General features: G+C 42.0%; 1 protein-coding gene across 2 annotated transcripts in view; it reads left to right on the top strand.

The window, feature by feature from the left end:
- tspan4a (tetraspanin 4a) overlaps nucleotides 1–21,673 on the top strand; it is a 155,286-nt gene that overhangs the window by 32,953 nt on the left and 100,660 nt on the right. Inside the window, exon 2 of one of the 2 annotated variants that reach the window (XM_034103199.1) lies at nucleotides 2,153–2,232. In XM_034103199.1, the coding sequence (XP_033959090.1) occupies nucleotides 2,170–2,232 (63 nt within the window). In that variant the 5' untranslated portion in view covers nucleotides 2,153–2,169. Of the gene's footprint in view, nucleotides 1–598; nucleotides 2,233–21,673 lie in introns of those variants that run through there. The other variant, XM_034103191.2, reaches the window with a different exon arrangement.

Genomic DNA, 21,673 nt, shown 5'->3' with positions numbered 1-21,673 from the left:
TGGCCACCAGGTTGTGGAGAGCATGCGGTAATTTTGTGTGAATGTCAGCAGCAGTGTGAGATTCCCATACTTTCAAAGAGTCACACACTTGAGGTGACTTGTTTCTAGAGTGGAAATATGTGCCAAGTGTGGCAACATGTATGCAGTATGACCCAAGCCCAGGTCCTGGGGGAGAGAGGAACACGACTGAAGCCAAGCGTGCACTGAAAGCAGCCTGGGCTGTGCTCGAAAACAGCCTCTGCATGTGGAATGAGTTTCAGGCAGAGAGCAGATGAAGCACTAGAGCAAGTGCAGCAGGTTTCTGAGCACTGGTATGTTAACAACACACCAGATTGTGAGAGTGCTATCTGGGGCATGATTGGCGTGTGCATGAGGGAGGATGAGGCTGCTAGACACTGATTGGATGCGCTCCCTCGTTGGGTGTGGCCAGAATATTAATGACCGCCCCTGCCTTTCGCACTACCAGATTTTGGGAACAGATTCAGAGGAGGGATGGGGTGTTTGAGATTGTGCGTGTGGAGAGGAGAGTATCGCAGCTTGTGAGGGAAGTGAGCAGAGAAAAAGGGGAGGGGGGGGACAGAGAGAGAAAGAGAACAAGAGCCTGTGAAGAGAAAGAGGGAGGGAGCTTCAGGCAGAGAGTCCGGACTACCGCTCAAACACTGCAGTCTTTTGCTTCTCTGTGGAAACAGTGTCTTTCTCTTCTGCCTGTCTGTCTCTTCTTATTGCTTTATTCTTCTCTCGCGGCTTTGCCATGACCCCAGCGGACACCTTGATCTCCTTGCCCACCTAGAGAAGAAGGGAGAAATGCTGTAGCGGAGGAAGGAGAGACGAGAAGAGGGGACACGGCACACTTTGCCTCACTGATGAGAGTCTGGAAATTAATTAACCGCCGGAAGCACAGAGGGGGAGCGCAGAGAGGGGCTCAGTGTGAGGTGCAGGAGGAGAATAAGAGGGAGTTGAAGAGGGTGAATTATTAAATGTGTGCGGAACAGGCTGTGGAGATGAGTTACCCCTAGACACTTTTCAGAGACAAAAAGGACAAGTTTGGGCAAGACAGGAATTTTAACAAAAGGATATATTGAAAAAGCCAAAGAATGTACTGCTCACAAGCGTTATTCATCCTTTCATGCTGCTTTTCATCCTTCCCCTCACATGCATAACACCATATTTCCCTCTCATCTTCTTATCCTTTTTCACTGCATGTCAGCAAAAGCATATCGACAGCCACCACCACAAGCCTTAGACCTGTGCGTAGCATTTCATTCTCAGTGGATGTGTTACTGAATACATGAAGTTGATTGGCAGAATCAGGAGTGCTGTTATCTCCCAGCCGAGAGTACCTGCTCAGGAATTTCCAATGAGTCCAGGTAGGACGTCTTGGATCGTTTCGCCAGCCCAAAGCAGCTGGAGAGGTCGACTCGAAGCCCAGTCATTTACCTGATTGGATCGTTATTAGATGAAACTGCAAACCAGCTTATCTCTCAGAGCATGACACTTGTGTTTGGGGCGATTACAGAGAGGGAAACAAGGATGTACAGATGTGAGAGTGTATGTGGGGATTATGTCCTAAATACACAGAATTACACCGTTGTTGCGGCAGGATTATGCAAAATCTCCTGCTGGATGTAGTGGCACTATTGGATTAAAGAGCGGAACTAAAATCAAGTGAATGGCAGGACATTATCTTTAACAGATTAAGTGAGATCAAGTTTGTCACACCTGGGGTAGAATTGAATAAACCGTTGCAGAGTTTGATGAGGGGTCGGAACTATTCTGAGGAATAGGTCAAAACATCACAAAAATAATCTCTCAGCGTCCAACGGAATAACTTTTGGTCCCTCGGTGTGGACTAAATACTGAAGTACACAGAGTGACTATAAAGAGACTCTTAAAGTTCCTTCAGTCTCCATAATGAGACGCTCGAGCACAGACGAGACTCCGTACCGGCGCAGTCCGTCTCTGGACAGCAAACCCGACACGCCGCCGTTCACTTCTGGCTTTCACCGCTTCAGTGGGGAGTTTGAGTACAAGCGGCCACCGTTTGCGTTCGGCTTCCACACGACAAAAGGGCCGGAGACGTCAAAGGGGCGCTATGCCCAGGGGAAGAAGTATGTGGTGTTTTACCTGGACCTCTCCTTCATATTCCTCCTAGAACTGCGGCGCTGTAGGATGGCCGAGGGTTGCATGATGGCCCTGCGATACGGAATGGTCTTCTTCAACCTCCTCTTCTGGGTGAGTCCTTAATATTTTGTGTTTGTTTGTTTAGCCAAAAGGGGTTTTCTGCTTTCTTGCCTTTCGCATGTTTTCATTCTATGTTACTCACACTTTTGTTATCTTGGATATGTATGCCTGTGCAACGTGAGAGGAGTGAATAAGGGGGGGGGGGGGGGGGGGGGTGTTCAGAAAGAGATAGATCAAGCATTTAGATCATGTGTACAAAGCCCACTGTGTGGGTGAGTGACGCCTTGTTTGTTCCCTATACAGTTCTTCAGTGTGGGTTTACGCTGCATTGTTAAGCTTCGGCATATTTTGAGCTTGCATTGGGTATACACTGGTTAACCACAGCTTTACTATGTGCTTTTATTCTTCACCTGCTGGACCTCGGTTAAACTCTCCTCCCCACAGAACAACGCATTGCAAAGTATCTGCTGTCAATCTGCTGTATTGTATCTGTTTGCCATGGGGACCTTTGTGCCCTGCTGTCAGTCGGTCTCTGTCAATCACACTCCGATAACCAGATAACTTTCCCTCGCACTGTGAAGTCATGCTCCACAACTGAGCTTCACATCTTCAAGATCTCATCAGAGCTTCAGCTGGGCTTTTTTTGTGTGTGCAAAAGACCCATTTGTGTGCAAGCCATTGCTACTAGTCAGAGATTTAAGTGAGGCTGGCCCCTGTGGTTATGTTGCTGGGATTACTTTGATTTGTCATACTTCTGTTCTTATTGGTAATGCTATGAGATGAAGCCTTGAGCGATGAAATGCAATCTATCTGCCGAGATGCAATCTCCCACGGGGAACAAGTGACCTCTTCACCTCTACATCTTCTCTCCGCTATAAAGTGTTGTCAAAGAGGGGTTGCAGTGTTTGTTATTAGCACACTCTGTGCTAGTGTGTGTGGCCACCTGGTATAAATACCGACCATTACAAGCCTCTCCTAAGAAGCCAATCGGTAGGATCCAGCAGGTAAGAACAGAGGAGCTCTTTCAATATGAAGCACGACTGTAATAATATCAGTCTTTGTAGCTGATGGCTAAAGTCAGAGCTCATTGTCATCACAATTTCAACAGCAATTTATATCGTTATATTCAGTATATTGATCAAGTCCAAGCTTTGTATGGAAAAAGGGGGCTTGAAACTGGAATACATTTTCAAAATTGTTACAAAAGGAGGAGACTGAATTTGACCTGAATGTTGTAAAAGCAGTACCTATCAAAAGGTCTTAATTTCAACGTGACTTATACTTTGAGTGATGCAGCAAAGGAGTTTACATTCTGCATGAAAAAGAGGAACAGTATCATCAACAATTCTCGCTTATATCCATTATTTGTATGATTGACTCTATGGATTTCAACAAAATAATTGACCAACATAGAATTGAAAGTGTGTGCTCAGTAAAAGAAAACACTATCAATCATTTTGATTTTCAAGTATGATGCTCTGAATGAGATACAAGTGCTAGAACATTTTCTTAAGTTAATATTACATTTGTTTTTTCAATGAGTTATTCAAGGACAACATTAATCAAAAACAATTTCAATATTTCTTCATTCCTGACCTTAACATTTGAAGAAAAAGGTCTGCCTTTCACTTTTTTTTTTACTTTACAGTATATTAAAGCGAATGTGGAGAATAAGAGTTTGGGTCTGTTGAAATTAGGACATTAGAATACATCATCATGGGCTCCATCTTCCAAACTCCCCTCCTCAGTGCTCCTTCAGAACGTTTGCCAGGTTTGCTGTCCCTATCGCTCCCACTGCCTTTCTCTTCATACATTCATAGCCTTTCCATGTCCGGACAGGAATACGATTGTGTGGCTCAGCTCAAGCCAGTTTGTTTGTTTCCCATTTACAAGGCCAGTTAATCACGAGAATAAACAGGAGCAGAATCCGTCCGTCTGCCAAATGCAGTAAATGTAAATAAACATGCCATGATGCAGAAAGACTATCAGATTAAAAAGTGGTGACCTGCGCACACTAGGGATGTGTCAAAGGATCTGTGAACAGTATGCATCTATGTTATCACAAACAGAGCTGACACTCACTGAGTCTGAAAACCATGACGATTCCGAAACCGTTTGCTGTTTGGCGCTGTGTGGAGCAATCCAGTCATTCAGTCTGCTCTCCGAATCTGAGTCTGCTGTTGACTCGTGCACGATGATTCTGGATCTGCTACGGGTACGGCACAGCACAATTCTGCTATGTTTTGCACAGTGAAGGAAGTTCCCTTGATTCAGTCAGTCAGGATTTGCGAATCTGAGTCTGCTGTTGACTCGTGCATGATGAGTCCGGATCTCTGGATCTGCTATACGGTTACGGCTCTGAGTCCCCACGAGTCTGCAGGAAGTTTCACTGATCCGCGTCCCCTGAGCCAAACGATAACTTCTGGCAGCTATCCTACTTGCTAAAGGCTAGGCAGATGGACTGGGGTATGTTGTAATGTGATTTTAAAATGTACATGTTATAAGGAGAGTAGTGAGTGAAGCAAGTTATAGTTTTAATTTGTACGTCACCAGGTGTAAGACTCAAAGGACTCGGGTTAATGGATAGGGGAGACTCGTCACTCACAGGCAGGGGCGCCGTAAGGGGGTGAAAAGTTAGGACGATTCTAAGGGCCCGTGACTGACAGGGGCCCCAACATGTTTAGAACATTAAGAAAAAAAATGTAAGTAACCTTTCATCAATCCTCAATAATTAATATTAATAGAACGTTATATTGATAAATTACTCACTAAACTTATGATTCATTTAACTTATTTTCTTCCAAAAGTTAATTTCATTTCACTGCTCTTTTAGCTGACATTTAAAGGTGGGGTAGGTAATTCACTTCAGAAACACTTATTGTTATATTCCATGGAATGCTCTTAACATCCCGATAGCAATGAATATATTAAATGCTTTGACAATAAATACATACAAAAATGTCATCTGTGGAAGCCGTGGCGCTGTAAAAAGCACGACCAATCATCTGAGCCGGCCCGGCTAAAATAACTGGATGACCTCCCTGCCTGTCAGCCTTCCATCTGTGCACAAACTGATCTCGTGCCCTCATTGGTCATGTGCGCGTTCGTGTGTGTTGGAGGAGGGGCTCTGTGAGGAACTCTGAAGGAAGGGACAGATTTTTTTCGGTTGTGTACTTTCAGATTCTAGCGCACTCGAGCTGGTTTCTCCATTCTTACCTACCTACCTTTAATAAATGCAGGCACATTTTTAGCGCCTATTCATACTAAATCAGTTGTCCCTCCCCCTGGTGCCAGGACCAACAGATCCATCTTTAGGCTCAGCAGCCCTGTCCCCCCATAATGCTGAACCTGAACCAGCTTTTCTCCAAACTGAAGGAGGTGAGCAGCATTGTGTTGAATGACATGCCGCTTAACATATCTGAAGGGAGACTGGAATACAAAATATATATAACAAAAAGCTAACATCTAATTTAAATGATACATTTCAAACAGTATTTTCCCACATAGCCAATGATCTATATAAAACAAAAAAACTGCTTTTAGTCTATTTAGGATGATGGACAGTTTGAAGCATTGAGTGATCAGTCTGTATTAGGTAAACAAAATGTTAATCACCGACATTTTGGTTATGATATTAATACTAATGATATTATATTAAAGCAGGGGTGGGGAACCTCCGGCCCCTGGGCCGTATACGGACCGGTAGACCATTTGGTACGGCCCTCGAGGTAATTTATAAACAAAGTGGCCTGTGCCTGGTGGTGGGGCCCAATGTGATATATTTTCATGGGGCCCAAAATCCCTGGCGGCGCCCCTGCTCCCAGCTCATTACTAGGATCGGGGTTAATGATCCGGATGAATCAGGACTCACCCATCTCTAGTTCAGATAACACACAGGAGCTACAGTAGAAGACCCACCTGCTTCTTTTAAATCAGCTGTGTGGGAACATTTCGGGTTCCCTGTGGACTACAACAACGATGGAGTGCGAGTGGTGGATCGGACGAGGACGGTGTGCTGGTGTTGTTCGACAGCGGTGCGGTATGCTAATGGTAACACACGCCAAACATGCTAAATCATATCAGAAGGCATCAGCCAGATTTGCCAATCACTGGAGCCCGGCAAAAGACAACAGCAGTTCAACAGCTAATCCCCGCTGTTTTTAAGAAGCCAATAGACATGAAAGCAGAGAGAAAAAAATAAATAACGGAAGCTTTTGGCATATGCTTTTATGCTTTTGGCCTATGCTGCGCCCTTATGCAATAGTAGAGGACCCCAGCTTTTATTGATTGTGATTGAAACAATATCTTATTATTTATTTTGTAATATTTTATAAGACATTTTGTTTTGTTTTACAGCTTATTGAACCCTTTTGTTTGACATCAGCCATTATAGATAATACGGCCATCTGAGTGTGTGTGTGGTACTGTTTGTGGTTTGTTTTTAACTGTAATAAAGTTAATTATTCAAAATGTTAAAGTTCCTTATTTTTAAACTGAAACTTGCACTACTGTTCAAAAATAAATAAAAAACAAACCTGGAATTAGGTATTTGGGACTTTTTTTTGCTTTTTCTTGTTGTACCGAACCCGTACCGAACCGTGACCCCCAAACCGAGGTATGTACCAAACCGTGAATTCTGTGAACCGTTGCACCCCTAGCGCAGACACAAAAACACACAGAAAACTTTAAGTGTCGATGTCAATTTACATAAACCTAAAAAGTGTCAACACTGTTAACTTAACACACTTTCTTTTGGCAACATGACTCCTCAAGCTGTGTGAGAAGACGGTGTGACATGTGACAGACAGACTAAACATATCAGTCTGCAAATAAACAGTGAAGCTTGGTCGGAATATAAATGCTGAACTGTAGGCTTTAAAATGTCGCTCCGAAAATGTTGTATCCGAGCTGTGGTCAGTTAAAATTCTCAGAACTAATTATGCATTGCTGTGATAACCTTGGGTCACGGTGAATGAAAAAATATATAAAAACATAAATTCACACATCTCCTACAGCCATATTTCTTTGCTGTGTGTTTGTATTCTCAGTACGTACAGAGAGCCACATTTTAACCAATATTCACAGCTTTCCTTGGCCTTCAGCCTGTTTGTCAGACCACAACTATGTTTGCTTATGAATTTCATGAAATTGGATGAAGTTACTCCAAACTGGATGAAATTAAAAGCATCAGTAAGAACTATTTCCTATGGATTGCTTTCTAGGTTGGGAAGTGTCAATTATGTGTACCTTCCAAAACCCTCTGGGTTAAATAGTAGAAGACCAGTAGATGCAAAGTAGTGCAATGTTTAGGTGAACAATTGATTAGTCTTGCTACTTGCCTTGACATACATACTACATACATGTGGTGTATATTCTGTAAAGTGAAGTGAACGAGAACGTTCTGGTTGATTGAAGGAGTTGAAAAGGTGGATGTAATGTAGTGGTGCTTTCAGTCAGTAAAGGGGCTCATGACAGCAGCCAGAAGTGTCAGTTTGTTCTGAGACAAACTGCATGCTCATGTTGGTGTCAGCCACTAATTTCCTCTCAAGGCAATCACAAGAGGTCAAGGGGTCAAACTGTGACCAGTAAGAGAACTGTCATTATGATTGAGGTCAGAGCGGCAGCCACTGAAGAGCCGGGACGATGGGAACAAGTGGCAGAGGACAAAACCTCCTTGGTATTTATTTTATGAAGCAGGACAACAAGTTCACTTAAACTTAAAAGAGGAACAGATCAACTGCAGTGGTGATGTGCTGCTAATTGAATTGTGGAAATCAGTTCATAATCTGGAAATTCCTATTTTTATTTAATTTCCGCACATTTTAAACCATCAAAAACAACCCAACAGTAAGAACAGGTTATCTTATAAGTATATTAATAAAAGAACAGCCATACAGTTAATAGTATACATTTTTTTGTTGGAGTATCGTTTTAAGTCGTGGCTGTGGTCCTGGATGGATATCCTCGTGGATTCATCTTCCTATTATACACACATGCATTTCCAAACATTTGGACTACCTATGTTGCAAATGTATTATCTTTTCAATTTACACACGGCATCTATTGCACGTCTGTCCGTCCTGGGAGAGGGATCCCTCCTCTGTTGCTCTCCCTGAGGTTTCTCCCATTTTTCCCTTTAAACTGGGTTTTCTCTGGAAGTTATTCCTTGTACGATGTGAGGGTCTAAGGACAGAGGGTGTCGTATTGTCATACTGATATTCTGTACAAACTGTGAAGTCCACTGCACTGAGACAAATGTAACATTTGTGATATTGGGCTATATAAATAAACATTGATTGATTGATTGATTGATTGATTGATTGATTGATTGATAAGTTAAACGATACTCCAACACTAATTAATTATTTCATGTTCATTAAAAGGTTCATCAATCTGCAGATTGTCATGGAAATAAGTATTTTTCAAAGAAACCGCATGAAAAGAAATGTGAAGGTTGCATTTGTTTGTTTGCATGTGTTTTTGTGTGATAGTCTTCACACGTTATATGTCACACACTTTGGGTGCTAATAGACTCAAAGTGGACTCCAATGACCCCTCACTCAGTCTGGGCTACAGTCAGTTACTCGTGTTAATTCCCAGTACTGTAAGTGTGTCTAATAAGCTCACCAGTCTGACCTCGTACATTATCATCTGTGGGGGTGAGAGCAGTCTGCAAATCACACCAAAGTGTCAAAAAATGAAATAGGAAAGTAACAAATGGAGAGACGGATATTTGCGCTGCAGGATAAATGCTGATTATCCCCCTTAATGTAGCAGCAATGGCTCCTCCGTAAAATTGCAACAGTGGGCAACTGGAAAATATGCGGCGAAGCACAACACTAATCGTGTTCAGCAAAAACAACTGCAAAAAAGCACCCCACAGCTACAAAATAGAAAAAGAAGTCCCTCATTTAAAGCTACAATTTTAATTAATCTTGTTGGCATTTATGTAACTTTTCAACACCGTGAGGTTGTGAAATCCATGCAGCAGTGAGTGAGACTTGGACAGACAAGCAGAAGGACTGAATATGTTTCTTCTGAAGTTGTGGTTGCTTGTCATCCTAAAGTAGGTCAGAGCCCAACGGAGGAACCATGGATTGCCAGAGTTGTGAACGGGTTGCATCTGTCTCCCCTGATTTATCCAGATCAATAGAAATTGTCTTCCTACTGATTTGAGATGAGTCAGCCCCGCCCTGCCCGGCCCCTTCCTTCACACAGCCCATCGATTCGCAGCTGGTCCGTCGGGACGTGCACAGCATGAGTGGTCCACATAATGGGCCTGCAGTTTGCTTTTGCTGAGTTTGGCATAGTTGTGCACACAAAAGCTCACAGGCAACAATGTCACACCCACATTCGGTTTTGTGAGGACGTCTGGAAATGGGAGGGAAGAGAAGAAAAGGGGACATCGGGGATGTCTTCATTTTCTAAACATAATGTTGTGTGCAGGGATGATGACGTGTTTATTTGTCTTAAAACCATTGGCAGTTGTATCAGGTCTGGCAGATCTGTCATGTGACTGGAGTGGATGCTGGGATATGTAACTAGTGGTGAATCATTTGTAATATTCGCAATTGACATGATCTAGATACACTATTTCTCTTAAAAGTGTTGTTGACATCTTTTTGATAAGGCTCTCCAGAGTTTTCATTGGCTCATGAAGAGGCTTACGGCCCGTCCACACAGCGGCGTGCGTTGACGCTTCCACATTCACTTTGAATGGGGTGACGTCACTTTTAGCCGAAATGCATCGTGGGAAGCGACGTGGAGCGTAGCTGGCGTGGCTCGCTGCAAAAGTTGAGCAATGTTCAACTTTTGACGCCTCAGCAGAGGCGTCAGCCAATCGAATCATATGCCAGTACAAGCTCTAGCCAATCAAACCGCTGCTTGTGTGTCAGGGGCGGGAGATTCATGTGATTGGTTGTTGGTCGAGTTTCAGACACGCCCGCCGGCAAGCGTCAGCGCACGCCGCTGTGTGGACGGGCCGTTAGGGTGTTGTTTTTAGGTGAGGCGGCCTTGGCTTTATCGCTGGCAGTTAAATTCTCAAGCCCCATAAAAGTTTCCTGTTTCCTTTTGTTCCCAACAGAGATATTTGTAATTGATCTGTGAACAGTTTTATATTTTTTATATTATGAAGCACAATTACCTTAATGACATAGACGACTGAATCAGCCATTATAATGATGTGATAAATCAGATGTATGTGCTTTTGTTTTGACCTCGGTAGGTTAAAATTGTATGAGCATTTTTTTCCAGTTTAAGTACCTTAATGTTTATAGCCACAATGAAGGCTGATGTTTTTATTTTACTCCCTACCCTATTAAACAAATACATTTAATAATAGCAAGGACATAAATTCACAAGATTTTAGATACAATTGGATTAGTTTTCTCCCTTTAATTAAGTCAGGCTATACTACGCTTTGCCATTTTTCTTTCTGTGATGTAGTTTACATCAGAGAAATTGATGTCAACTTTCTGTGATGTAAATGGCAAGGCATCCAGGAAAGCCCTTGACAGTAGAAAGTATGTCAGTAATTGGATTACATACAGTTAATATACATGAGACAAAGCTGATCTCAGGTCTGTTTTGGCAGGCCTGCCTTCTGTTTTTCTGCTGCCTGGTTCCCCTGGCGCTCCTGCATTACAACAACGCTGCAGATAGTACTGTGTAGCTGCCACTGATAAAATGACTTGTGCCCTTTGTGTGCTGCCAGTTTCTTTCTCGTCTCAGAACATTAGTAATTGTGGTCTAATTAGCTTATTTAAAAGCATCTACATTCCCACAGGTATGACAATGTACTGTTGTCCTCAGGCCAGTGTATAAAGATAAATGTGCATCTGTCGTCATTGCCTATTCAAACAGGCAAACATACTAATGTCTATGCTTCAGAGACCTATACAACCAAAGTAACAGTATATTATGTATAGTAATGTGTTAGAGAATGATTGGGACCACAGCAATGTAGTTTTCTACATATGTGCCTCGCTCTTTAACATCACACACACACACACACACACACACACACACACACACACACACACACACACACACACACACACACACACACACACACACACACACACACACACACACACACACACACACACACACACACACACACACACACACACACACACACACACACACACACAGAGAGAGAGAGTATTGTGCTGGAGTGAGTGATATGCTGTGGATTTCCTGTCTTATCAGCAGGGCCCTGATTGTGTATGTGTGGCCCGAGCGAGCGAGAGAGAGAGACCTTACGTGCATTGTTGTTGTTAGCATCTGGTGCTAGCTAGCTGCGCTAACGGATATAAGGAGCTGTTTAAATGAAAACAAAGGAGCGACATTTCGCCACAACTGCGTCGAGCACTTGACTTTATGCAGGAAGCCAGACAGTGGGACATTGTACGAGAAGTCAGCACACTCAGCACGGATAGTGCAACATGATTGCAGCGTCCAGGCAGCTCCCGTTCGAGCATATGTCTTGAGTTGCACATAGCTCCAACGATCCATCACACACACGCACGCACGCACGCACGCACGCACGCACGCACGCACGCACGCACGCACGCACGCACGCACGCACGCACGCACGCACGCACGCACGCACGCACACACACACACACACACACACACACACACACACACACACACACACACACACACACACACACACACACACACACACACGCTTTGTATTGTATGAGAGGTTCCAGGTTGAATTGAGGCGGATATTTGTAATGTTCAGGGGTTGTTGTGTTTAATATTCATGAGAATATTTGTCATTGTTCAAATGATAATAAACATTAGCATAAAGCATATTTGTCCACTCATATGTTGATAAGAGTATTACAAACTTGAAAAATATTCCTCTAAGGTACATTTAGAACAGATAAAAAATGTGCGATTAATTTGCGATTAATCGCGATTAACTATGGACAATCATGCGATTAATCGCGATTAATATTTTAATCGACTGACAGCCCTAATATATATATTAATGCTGTCAAAATTATCGCGTTAACGGCGGTAATTAATTTTTTGAATTAATTGCATTAAAATATTTAACGCATTTAACGCATGTGCAGAATGGCCCGCCCCATACATCCCACCAGTGGCAGCGCCAGGGTATGGCTGGGGTAGGCTACACCCATACCAAGAAATGGCTTAGCCCCACCATGAAAAATTATGTTAAAGTAAGCAAAATAAAGTCTGCCAACTCGCGCGGAGTAAAGTGCACAGACAGCAGTTAGTAAGATTGATTTCAGTAGCCACTTGTCTGGAAATACCGAAGACCAGAAACGGTTTTGAAATCTTTTGTCACGTAGTGATCGTCTTCTCAATAGAACATCTTTGATAATGTCTTCTGGGCAATCAGAATCAAGATAACGGCGTGGTGTTGTTTCAGGAAGTCCCGACGGAGAATACTATTGCTGTAGTACAGGGGTGCACATAACTGGTACGCAGGTTATGTGCGTAATCTGAAATGCGTACCGTCACTTGTGTCACAAAGCGCATTTGCGTACCGACGTACTTGTGAAGCTTTTCCAGAAGGCGGTTAGATCACCGGACGAAAGAGTCGGTCTCCGTGTGCACAGACAGGGCTGCTGTTAACGTCGGTCTGTACAACGGAATTGTGCCAAAACTACGGCAACCGGCTGCGGAGGGAGACTCCCCCCTTCACTGGAGAACTGCGCTAAAACAGCTGATCACAACGTTCACACTCTGTGGTCACAAAGTACTCCACTAGCCCCCCCCCCCCCCTGTCGACTTTCCTGAAGTACTCCCACGTTGATAGAAATCAACACGTAATGAATTAAGACCCCACGGTTTGATGATTGATAGGTGTGTGGGCTGTCTTTCATTTTGACAGGCAGACATTTTTTATAATAAACATAGATACTGTATGTTAAATGGATATATCCACCTTCTTTCATTTATCTTTCCATTCCCACAACAATATACATAAAGAAATGGCATATTTTGGACATAGTTCGAATGGTGATTAATCATGATTAATTAATTTTTAAGCTGTGATTAATCTGATTAAAAATTGTAATCGTTTGACAGCCCTAATATATATATATATATATATATACGAAAACTAGATATAGGGTCATTTTCTGCACATGTCAATAGCAGTTTCAACTATCTTTTTTTGGAAATTAAAATACTATATATAAATATATACATAGGTACACATGCACTTGGCAAATGAATAATAATAATATATGCATAATTGCATATAAACATTGTGAACACTTATTTTCAAGTGACTTTTTTTACATTCATATGTTCACGCTGTGGTTTGGAACTGCTTTTGAATGTTATTAGGCATTTTGTTATGGAAAATGTTGTGCATAATCAGTACTGTTTTAAGCTGTACTATCTCAACATATTTTAATAGATTGAGTTTTTTTAGATATGGGAGTTGTGTGTTCATATTTACCAACACCACAGACTATTCGTCATTTTTTTGGGATGTTATTATTTTTTGTAGATTTGTTGAGTACGTGTTTCCCCATATTTCGGAGCAGTAGTAAAGGTAAGGGAGAAATAGACTGTTATAAAGAGTATCTTTTCTTTAAGAATGTTCTTAGTATGATACAAAATACCTATTGTTTTTGACAGTTTAGTCTGTACATAATTTATATAGTGCTTCCAATTGAGTATTTCGTCAACAAGCAGTCCTAAAAATGTACATGCACCAACTTTTTCTATCTCTGTATTGCAAATCCGTATAATGCAGTCATTTCTACTCTCAGACAACATGTAATTTGTTTTGGCCACATTAAGGGATCATTTATTAACTGCAAACCAGTTACATAGTATTTTTAATTCTGCATTCACAATTTTAACAAGATCGCCAAGATTATGATGGGAGCAGAGAATTCAAAGTTCAGGTTCAGCCTCAATATATTTGGGGAGAATTAAAATGAGCCATCTTTATTTGTAGACAGCCAAGCCCCCTCCTGTGAGTGTTCGGTGAAGCATTATATGCTTACAAATCCAATGTAGGATAAAAACACGACTAAACTGCAATGATAGCAAAACTGTGGCTTGGGTTTTTGGGGTAATAAAGTCCATATCATCGTTGGGCTGACAGCTGAGAAAATGCTGCATCTCTTGCATTTATTGACATAGAGGAGCCTTATTGTTTACCTTTTTAATATCATTTTTTGTAATTTTCAATTGCTTGGTTTTCGTGAAATTAGCCTGTTCTCCTATTAAAGTGTAACAGATTGATGCATCTCCACAGATCATCTTAAAGGCTTCGGAATCCCCCCCATTGTAGTTAAAAAACAGTCAAAACTAGGCCCCCCAAACAGCATCTTGCATAGGGCCCCCAAAAAGCTAGAAACGGCCCTGCTTATTATATACAGTGCAATCATTTTTTCATGCTAAATGAAGCTCTGTTGCTTGGATATCACTAGATCCTGTTACAGCGTAATATAAGTACATAACGATTGATGTGAACATTAGCATAATTACTAGCTAGCCGCTAGCTGCTAACTGCCGCCTCGTTAATATCAAATCCATCATAATAACAAATCATTACCATGCTGTCATGAACGTGCGGTGCTGTTACGTGTACGCAAATTGACGTGCTTGATGTGAACGAGCATTTTGGTTAAAGTTGCGCACGCGCTATGAGCGCACATACGGGTACTTCTCAGGCATGCCGGGTAATCTGTGACGTTTCGCTCTCTCAAAAGATGCAATATGGTCTAGCTGCGGCCGCGGCCAGTACACGGCGGTACACGATGGTACACGACACGCCCACCTGACACGACACTACGGCGGCTGAGAGGCACCACCGTTAAAAGCGAATTGACGAGATTTACATCATACAGCCCATGTAGTATAAACATTGATTTTAATTTCTTACAGTAGGAGAGGTTTTGAGGTTTAGGAGGGAGGAAGGAAGATTAGGATTAGGTAAAAATGTAGGGAGTGGTTAGGGTTAGGATGGGGGGAGGGAAGAGAACTGCTACCCGGGAACGTTCATACTGGGTAGTTTATTTAGTTTAAAAAAAAATATCCAACGAGTTAGAGACCACAAAGGAAGTGTAGTACCGCCGTTTGGCCACAAGACTCCGGCGCACTCCTGGGGGCTTGGTTCAACCTCCACTGTCCGCGGCCGCAGCTAGACCCTTCTCAGCCACCGTAGTGTCGTGTCAGGTGGGCGTGTCGTGTACCATCGTGTACCGCCGTGTACTGGCCGCGGCCGCAGCTAGACCCTTCTCAAAAGTTGGGCCATTTTATCATCATGCGCTAATGAGCTACTCTCATACCCTCATGAATGAGGCCCAGCCTCCCACGCTGTATCCAGTTCTTATTATACATCCATGGCAGATATGGTACCGACACCGGCTCAAACGGCGAGCCCCGCTGTCTGTTAACCGACAGGTAACAAACAGCTGGCTTATGCACCTCCACACGCTGTATTGCACAGCGGCTCTCATCATGTCGCCGTTTAGGAGAAAACTCGTAAACCGGACATTGAGGTTCACGCTCAAACCTGCTTGAGGAATGAGCGGAGGTGTGTGTAGGAGGATCTTAAAAATGGCATCAAATATATTCATTATTGTATGAACATATTTGAATTGGGGGGTGGACATCACATCCTCTAGGGGGGTCCGGGGGTATGTCCCCCCGGGAAGATTTGTTTTGAACATTTTAAAGTAAAATGCTTCAATCTGGTCAACTTTGAGCACACAATTACTAGAGACCTGATCTAGGGGGTACAACTCTAAAACACCCATATGAAAAAGATCGGTTTACATTTTTAATAATCAAATAAGTATATGAACATAACCAATAACCTACCATAGCCAATAACAAATAAATGTAGCTTATTTTATTTTTGTTGTTCATTCATATCTTATTTGATCTAATTAACATTTATTTATGCATATTTTTGTATCTCTCCAACTTTAAACAATATTTTTGGATTACTGTCCTATAGTATATACATTGGAATGATTTCAAACCTGTTTTTATTTATCCTAATAATTATAAAGGAGTGCCTTGGAAATATGTGTTTACATAATTTGTGGTCAAAACGTTTGAGACCCACTGAGATAACTTAGACTAAAATGAACTCATCTAAACACTCGGACAGTCCTTTACCTCACTGAGCCTCTCAGTCTGACATGAAAGCTCTCCTCCACCCTGGTTGTAGAAACATCTACTTCTTATATCCGTTAGCGCTGCTAGCACCAGATTCTAATAATAACAGCGCCGGTACCGGTGCGCCCTCTTCCTCGCTCGCTCTCTCGCTCCCACGCTCGCACTTTGGCTGTGAGCTGCGGGCGCCAGATAAGCCAACATCCCCCACTTTCATCACTTACAGCACCCATCGTACAGGGCAAATGAAAAGTGTAACCGGGGTTACATTTACTTAATTATGAATGTTGTTACATCAAGGCTGAACATTTGGATCAGCGCCATCGGTCAAAAATGTTTTTTCCCTCCCAGAGCTACCAGCGCAGCGCCCCCCAGATCTGGCGCCCTAGTACAAAAATCAGCCTTGCCTAGTACATACAGTGGCAATGTCTCAACATTTTGCAAAAATACACCTTTATTGAACATACAGTAACACAAATACTACAAATCCACATAACAAACAATTAAAAATGAAAAAGGGTCGCCACTTATTATTATTTTAATTAAAAATAAAAAAAAGTTGGGTACCTGGCTGGCGCCCCCTAGCAGCGGCGCGGATATTTCAGCAGCGGCGCTGTACCCGCCACTATTTGTATATAGGGGAAACACTGTAGTATTTTACTATGAAATAATACAAACATGTTGTGAAATCCTGGTAATCATTGATCCTGTACATTCACAGTAATTAAATGTATTGATGTCACTGTGAAATTCTAAATTACAGTATTATATTGTGAACATTACAGGTAAAGACTGTAAAGTGGTAAAACAGTAATTTATTATAAAATATTACAGCTAAATATTGTGAAATCATGGTAATATTTTACAGTGTACAGCGCTTTGAGGAGTTGTAAAGACGGGATGAAGCACTATAAGTACAGTCCATTTACCATTTACACTTAAATACACATGCAGCCTCCCAGGCTACTAGATAAAGCACAGAGAAACTGAGAAACAACACACACAGAAGGACAATGAATTAATTGAGGAAGATAATACTCCATAATTCATTAACATATTAAATAGCAGTTTTAGTCTATTATATTGATATGAATATTGTATTGATAACCTTTGAATCAACATTAATGTGTGAAAGTCTAGCAACCACTCCTGCATGTCATTATCTAATGATAGCTTGGGCAAAATAAAGGAATAAGCTAACTTTAACACGTCAGGCTTTGAAGAGGAACACAATCGAAATTCAGTCTGAATATTAGTCTAGCATTGCAGATGAGGCAAACAACATTACGTGTTAAGTTCTTTAAAGGTGCTGAAGGTAGTTGTTGTTACCTTTGGACATAGCCAGCTAGCCGTTTCTTTCATGGCAGTCCCTCATCTAAATCCCTGCAGAGAGGAAATACGCATATTTCATTTCACATTAAACTCTTCCTGTGGTTGTTTACAGCGTCACACTAATGTTTACATATTTTCTGTCGAACCATAATGCTGCCACCGTTTACATAATGCGTCCCATGACAGTAAACATTTTTGTGTTTGTTCACTGAATCTTAAGGACTCATTGTCAGCCACACTTTGCTTCACCCACTTCTCCACAACTCTTCTCCAGATTAGCCCAGGGACTGAGTGGAAGTACTTAGTGAGAGATGTGCTCACTATTTTGTCAGTATGTCGACAGTGAATTATTTCCTCCACTGCATCACTCTGGCATTGTGAGCCTGCTCTATGTACACAGAGGACTTCTATATTTATAAATTATCCTGCATTTAGTAAGAAGAAAGCAACAAGAAAAAAGCCAATGCATTAGACATTAGGAAAACAGTTGCTGCCTGTGTGTTTAAACTAGTATTTATTAGTCGAAGATGACAGTCATGAATCTTTTTAATATTCATAAAAGGCCCATGAGGTCTTGATGTGTCAAATTGATGTACAGCACAGTGTAAAAACAGTATGCAGCTGCACTGTTGCGATAGCTTCATCTACTCATAGTGAAAAGGTCTGTCATTGATCATTTTTAGGTCACCATGAAAGGACTAAGATGTCACATAGCAGAAGTGGTAGATGAGCGTCAGCCCATGAAATTATTTGAATAATCATCCATTTAAGTGAGATTTACTCCGTAAAGTGGCTGCCCATCATTATAATCCCACCACTTTGTTTTCCTCAGCCGACCATGTGTAGCCGCTTCAGGCCTCAATGAAAAGGAAAAGGGAAGCCAGCCTGGAAATTAAGACTGTGCATATGACGTTGTGTAAAACAAGGACGAATCTGAGATGTGCATATGCAGAGGTTGTTGGGGTTGAATACAGCAGTGGGCTCTGAGGAGACCTCTGAGGGTCTATCTCATCACAGATGGAAACCAGATGGAGGCAGCGAGCTCTAACACCCCACCAACTCAGCTGACGCAGCCAGGAAAAAAGCAACTCGATACACCTAATTGACAGCGTGGTGTCATGAAGGGAGCTTTAGTTTAGGGTGCAGTGGAGTCCCAAGTGGAATGCATAAACAGCAGAGTGACACTGATCAGAGCCGAGCGCATCCTGCTGCGGCGGCACAGGAGATGCTTAAAGGAACAAGCAGGAACAAAACTTCTTGTTCTCCGATGCAAACAAAAACAAAGTCAGCGTTAATTATCGATAGCTCTCGGGGCATGGCGGGAAAAAGCAAATCATACCTTAGGATCCTCTCTTGTTTGAAGAATCAAAAAGCCTTTCACTGTTTGCCTGTGTGAGATAATTTTCTGAGGACACTGTAATCCTCCAAGACATTTTTTAAGAACAATTTTTATTCTCAGTAATGTGAATTTAAAGGGGACATATCATGCTATATTTGAACAATATATTGTAGGGCCATACCTATATAAAGTATATACAATTTAAATATAGTTTCTTTTTCAAAATACCAAACAGATCCTGCATTTTAGCCATGCCTCATTTCGCTCTATTTGCTCTTTCCAGCGCTATTTTTGCAGGGGGCTGATTCTGTGAGCTGCAGCTGACCCCGCCCCCCTGCAGGAGAGGAGAGCGTGCTCTTAGATCAGCTGCTGGGCTGTCAGAAGAGGGGGAGAAAAATAGATCTCCGTCCTCCGTGTTTTATTCTTATAGAAGTAAGAAGAGAAGTAATGGGGCAGAAACCCTCCTTTTTACGCAGCGGTCCAGACATAGACATCAAACGGCGACACATATTCAGTTGCCAGTTACTTTGGCATTAGGGCAGGGATATCTAGATACTTTCCAAGGTTTGACATAATGAATTGTGCTACTTTTAAAGCAAGCAATGATGTTTTCAAATCTGTAATCAAAAAGCTCCTCAAAAAGCTGCCGTTGCTACGTTAGTTCAAACAGTAACAACGGATTCTTTTTCTTAGCGGATGCATGTCAATTTAAATCAATACATACATACAACTATTTTTTAAATCAATAAAATCATTTCTAAATCTATAAAAGCATTTCAATTAATATTGGGAGTCATATCGTTACTTTGTTGAGAATGTGGCCATGTAATAAGCGGGATAATGTGCAGCGACTTGGTCATTATGGGGAAATACCTTCATGTCGGTGTTTCCCCATAATGACAGCGTCGCTGCACATTATCCCTTACATATGATTATATAGAGTCATTAGTCATTTGTTTTAAAGCAGGAGGCGCAAACGCTTGCCTCGGAGAGGGAGAAAAAGAGCCACAGCGGAGAATAAACAGAAGGGCAACCATGGCAACCATGCCCGGGAAGTCTTCTTCGCTGCTTTTGTGGCAGACTACAGCGCCACATACAGACCTGACATATGTACTACCCAGGGTTTCCGTTACCCGGTAATTACCGGTTTTTAGCTGGTAAAATGTATTAAAAACCGGTAAATTCAAAACCTGCCGGTCAACATGTCTGGTAATAATTAGGGAGGCTCCGATCGATCGGCCGCGGGTCATTATCGGCCGATATTCACTCTTAATAGTTTGATCGGTGCTCTCTATAAAGGCCGATCAGGAGAGCTGGGTCTGAGCGATATGGACATAAACGCGAGTGAAGTGTAACCGGACGCGAGAGAGAGAGATCAGATCAGCTGCTGAGTCAGACGGAGACACGCAGCTCTGCATAATCACCTGAAGCCCCGCCCTCTGTTTAGCGAGCTGCTTGAGAAACTGACGTGCTGTCAGGAGAGAGAGGGAGGGAGAGGCTCCGTTTCTCCCGTGTTATTATTCAAATGTAATGTAAACTTTTGAATAATGTACGTTATCTACTACAAGTAGTTTGTTTGAATGTAATAATTATGTTGTTTGTTGTTTGTGGAATCATTTATTGAAAAATGAATCTGAATTTTTCGATCTGTTACGATTATAAACTGAAGCAATATAAAAATGAGCCCCGTGAACTGAGTTTTAAACTGAAGCATATCTGCTCATAGTCCGGTAATTACCAGCTAACGGAAACTCTGCTACACAACTCTTATTATTATTGAAATATGACCGGTAAGTTTCAAATTAGTCCGGTAAAATAAATTCTGCCCGGACATTTGACCGGTGAGAAAAAATCCTAGCGGAAACCCTGGTACTACCGCGTCTCCAGCGCTTTCGAGCGGCAATGGCCGGCCGTGGCCCAACCTCTCATTCCCCTGATAGGTGGAGAATTGACCACTAAGCGGAACACCCCTTTTGTGACGTAGAAAATAATTCAAATCTGGATCAGTCTGTATCAGATCCGTTGCAGCCCCTTTTTTAGAGATTTGGGTATGGAGGAAAAGAGAGAGGGTTGTATTTTCTGACACTTGGTGAGTTCCCTGACACACCGGAGACACATATTCATGTATAAAAGACGTACAAGAGTGCATTTTGCATGATAGGTCCCCTTTAAGAGGAGACAGCATTTATTTGTGATATGGTTGCGATGTTCCCACGCACTAAGTGGTATCTCTCTCTTTCTATTGAAATTCTCCTTCCTCTCTCTATTAGCACTGTTCTGTCCCTGCTGTCATACAATATTTCTGGTTGTACAGCTTATTCATTGTTAGATTAGGAAAGGCGAGTCAAACTTTTCTTATATTATATTTCACGCATTAGTGAAACACAACGTGCTTCACATAAAACATTTAAAATTGGCAGAGATAGGTTCAAGAAGAAAAAAGGGAAATAAGGCTTAAAAATATTTTTCCTTTCAATTTCCCTCATCACTTGAAAACCCACACCGTTATGCGGGTGCCACTTTCCTATTCTGTGTTCGCCTCATCTGGTACGTCATTCAAGTTGTACGAAACAAACATTAAGTGAAATATTGAACTGCAGGAGGACATTTATTTTACAGCTGCACCAATCCATCCAATGGAATAGAAAATGTCTGTCATATTCTTTTCCCCATTTCCCAATAAATCAG

The sequence above is a fragment of the Pseudochaenichthys georgianus genome, chromosome 3 (assembly GCF_902827115.2).
Source record: "Pseudochaenichthys georgianus chromosome 3, fPseGeo1.2, whole genome shotgun sequence".
In the NCBI taxonomy this organism is placed as follows: Eukaryota; Metazoa; Chordata; class Actinopteri; order Perciformes; family Channichthyidae; genus Pseudochaenichthys; species Pseudochaenichthys georgianus.
This window is presented reverse-complemented; position numbering and strand designations above follow the sequence as displayed.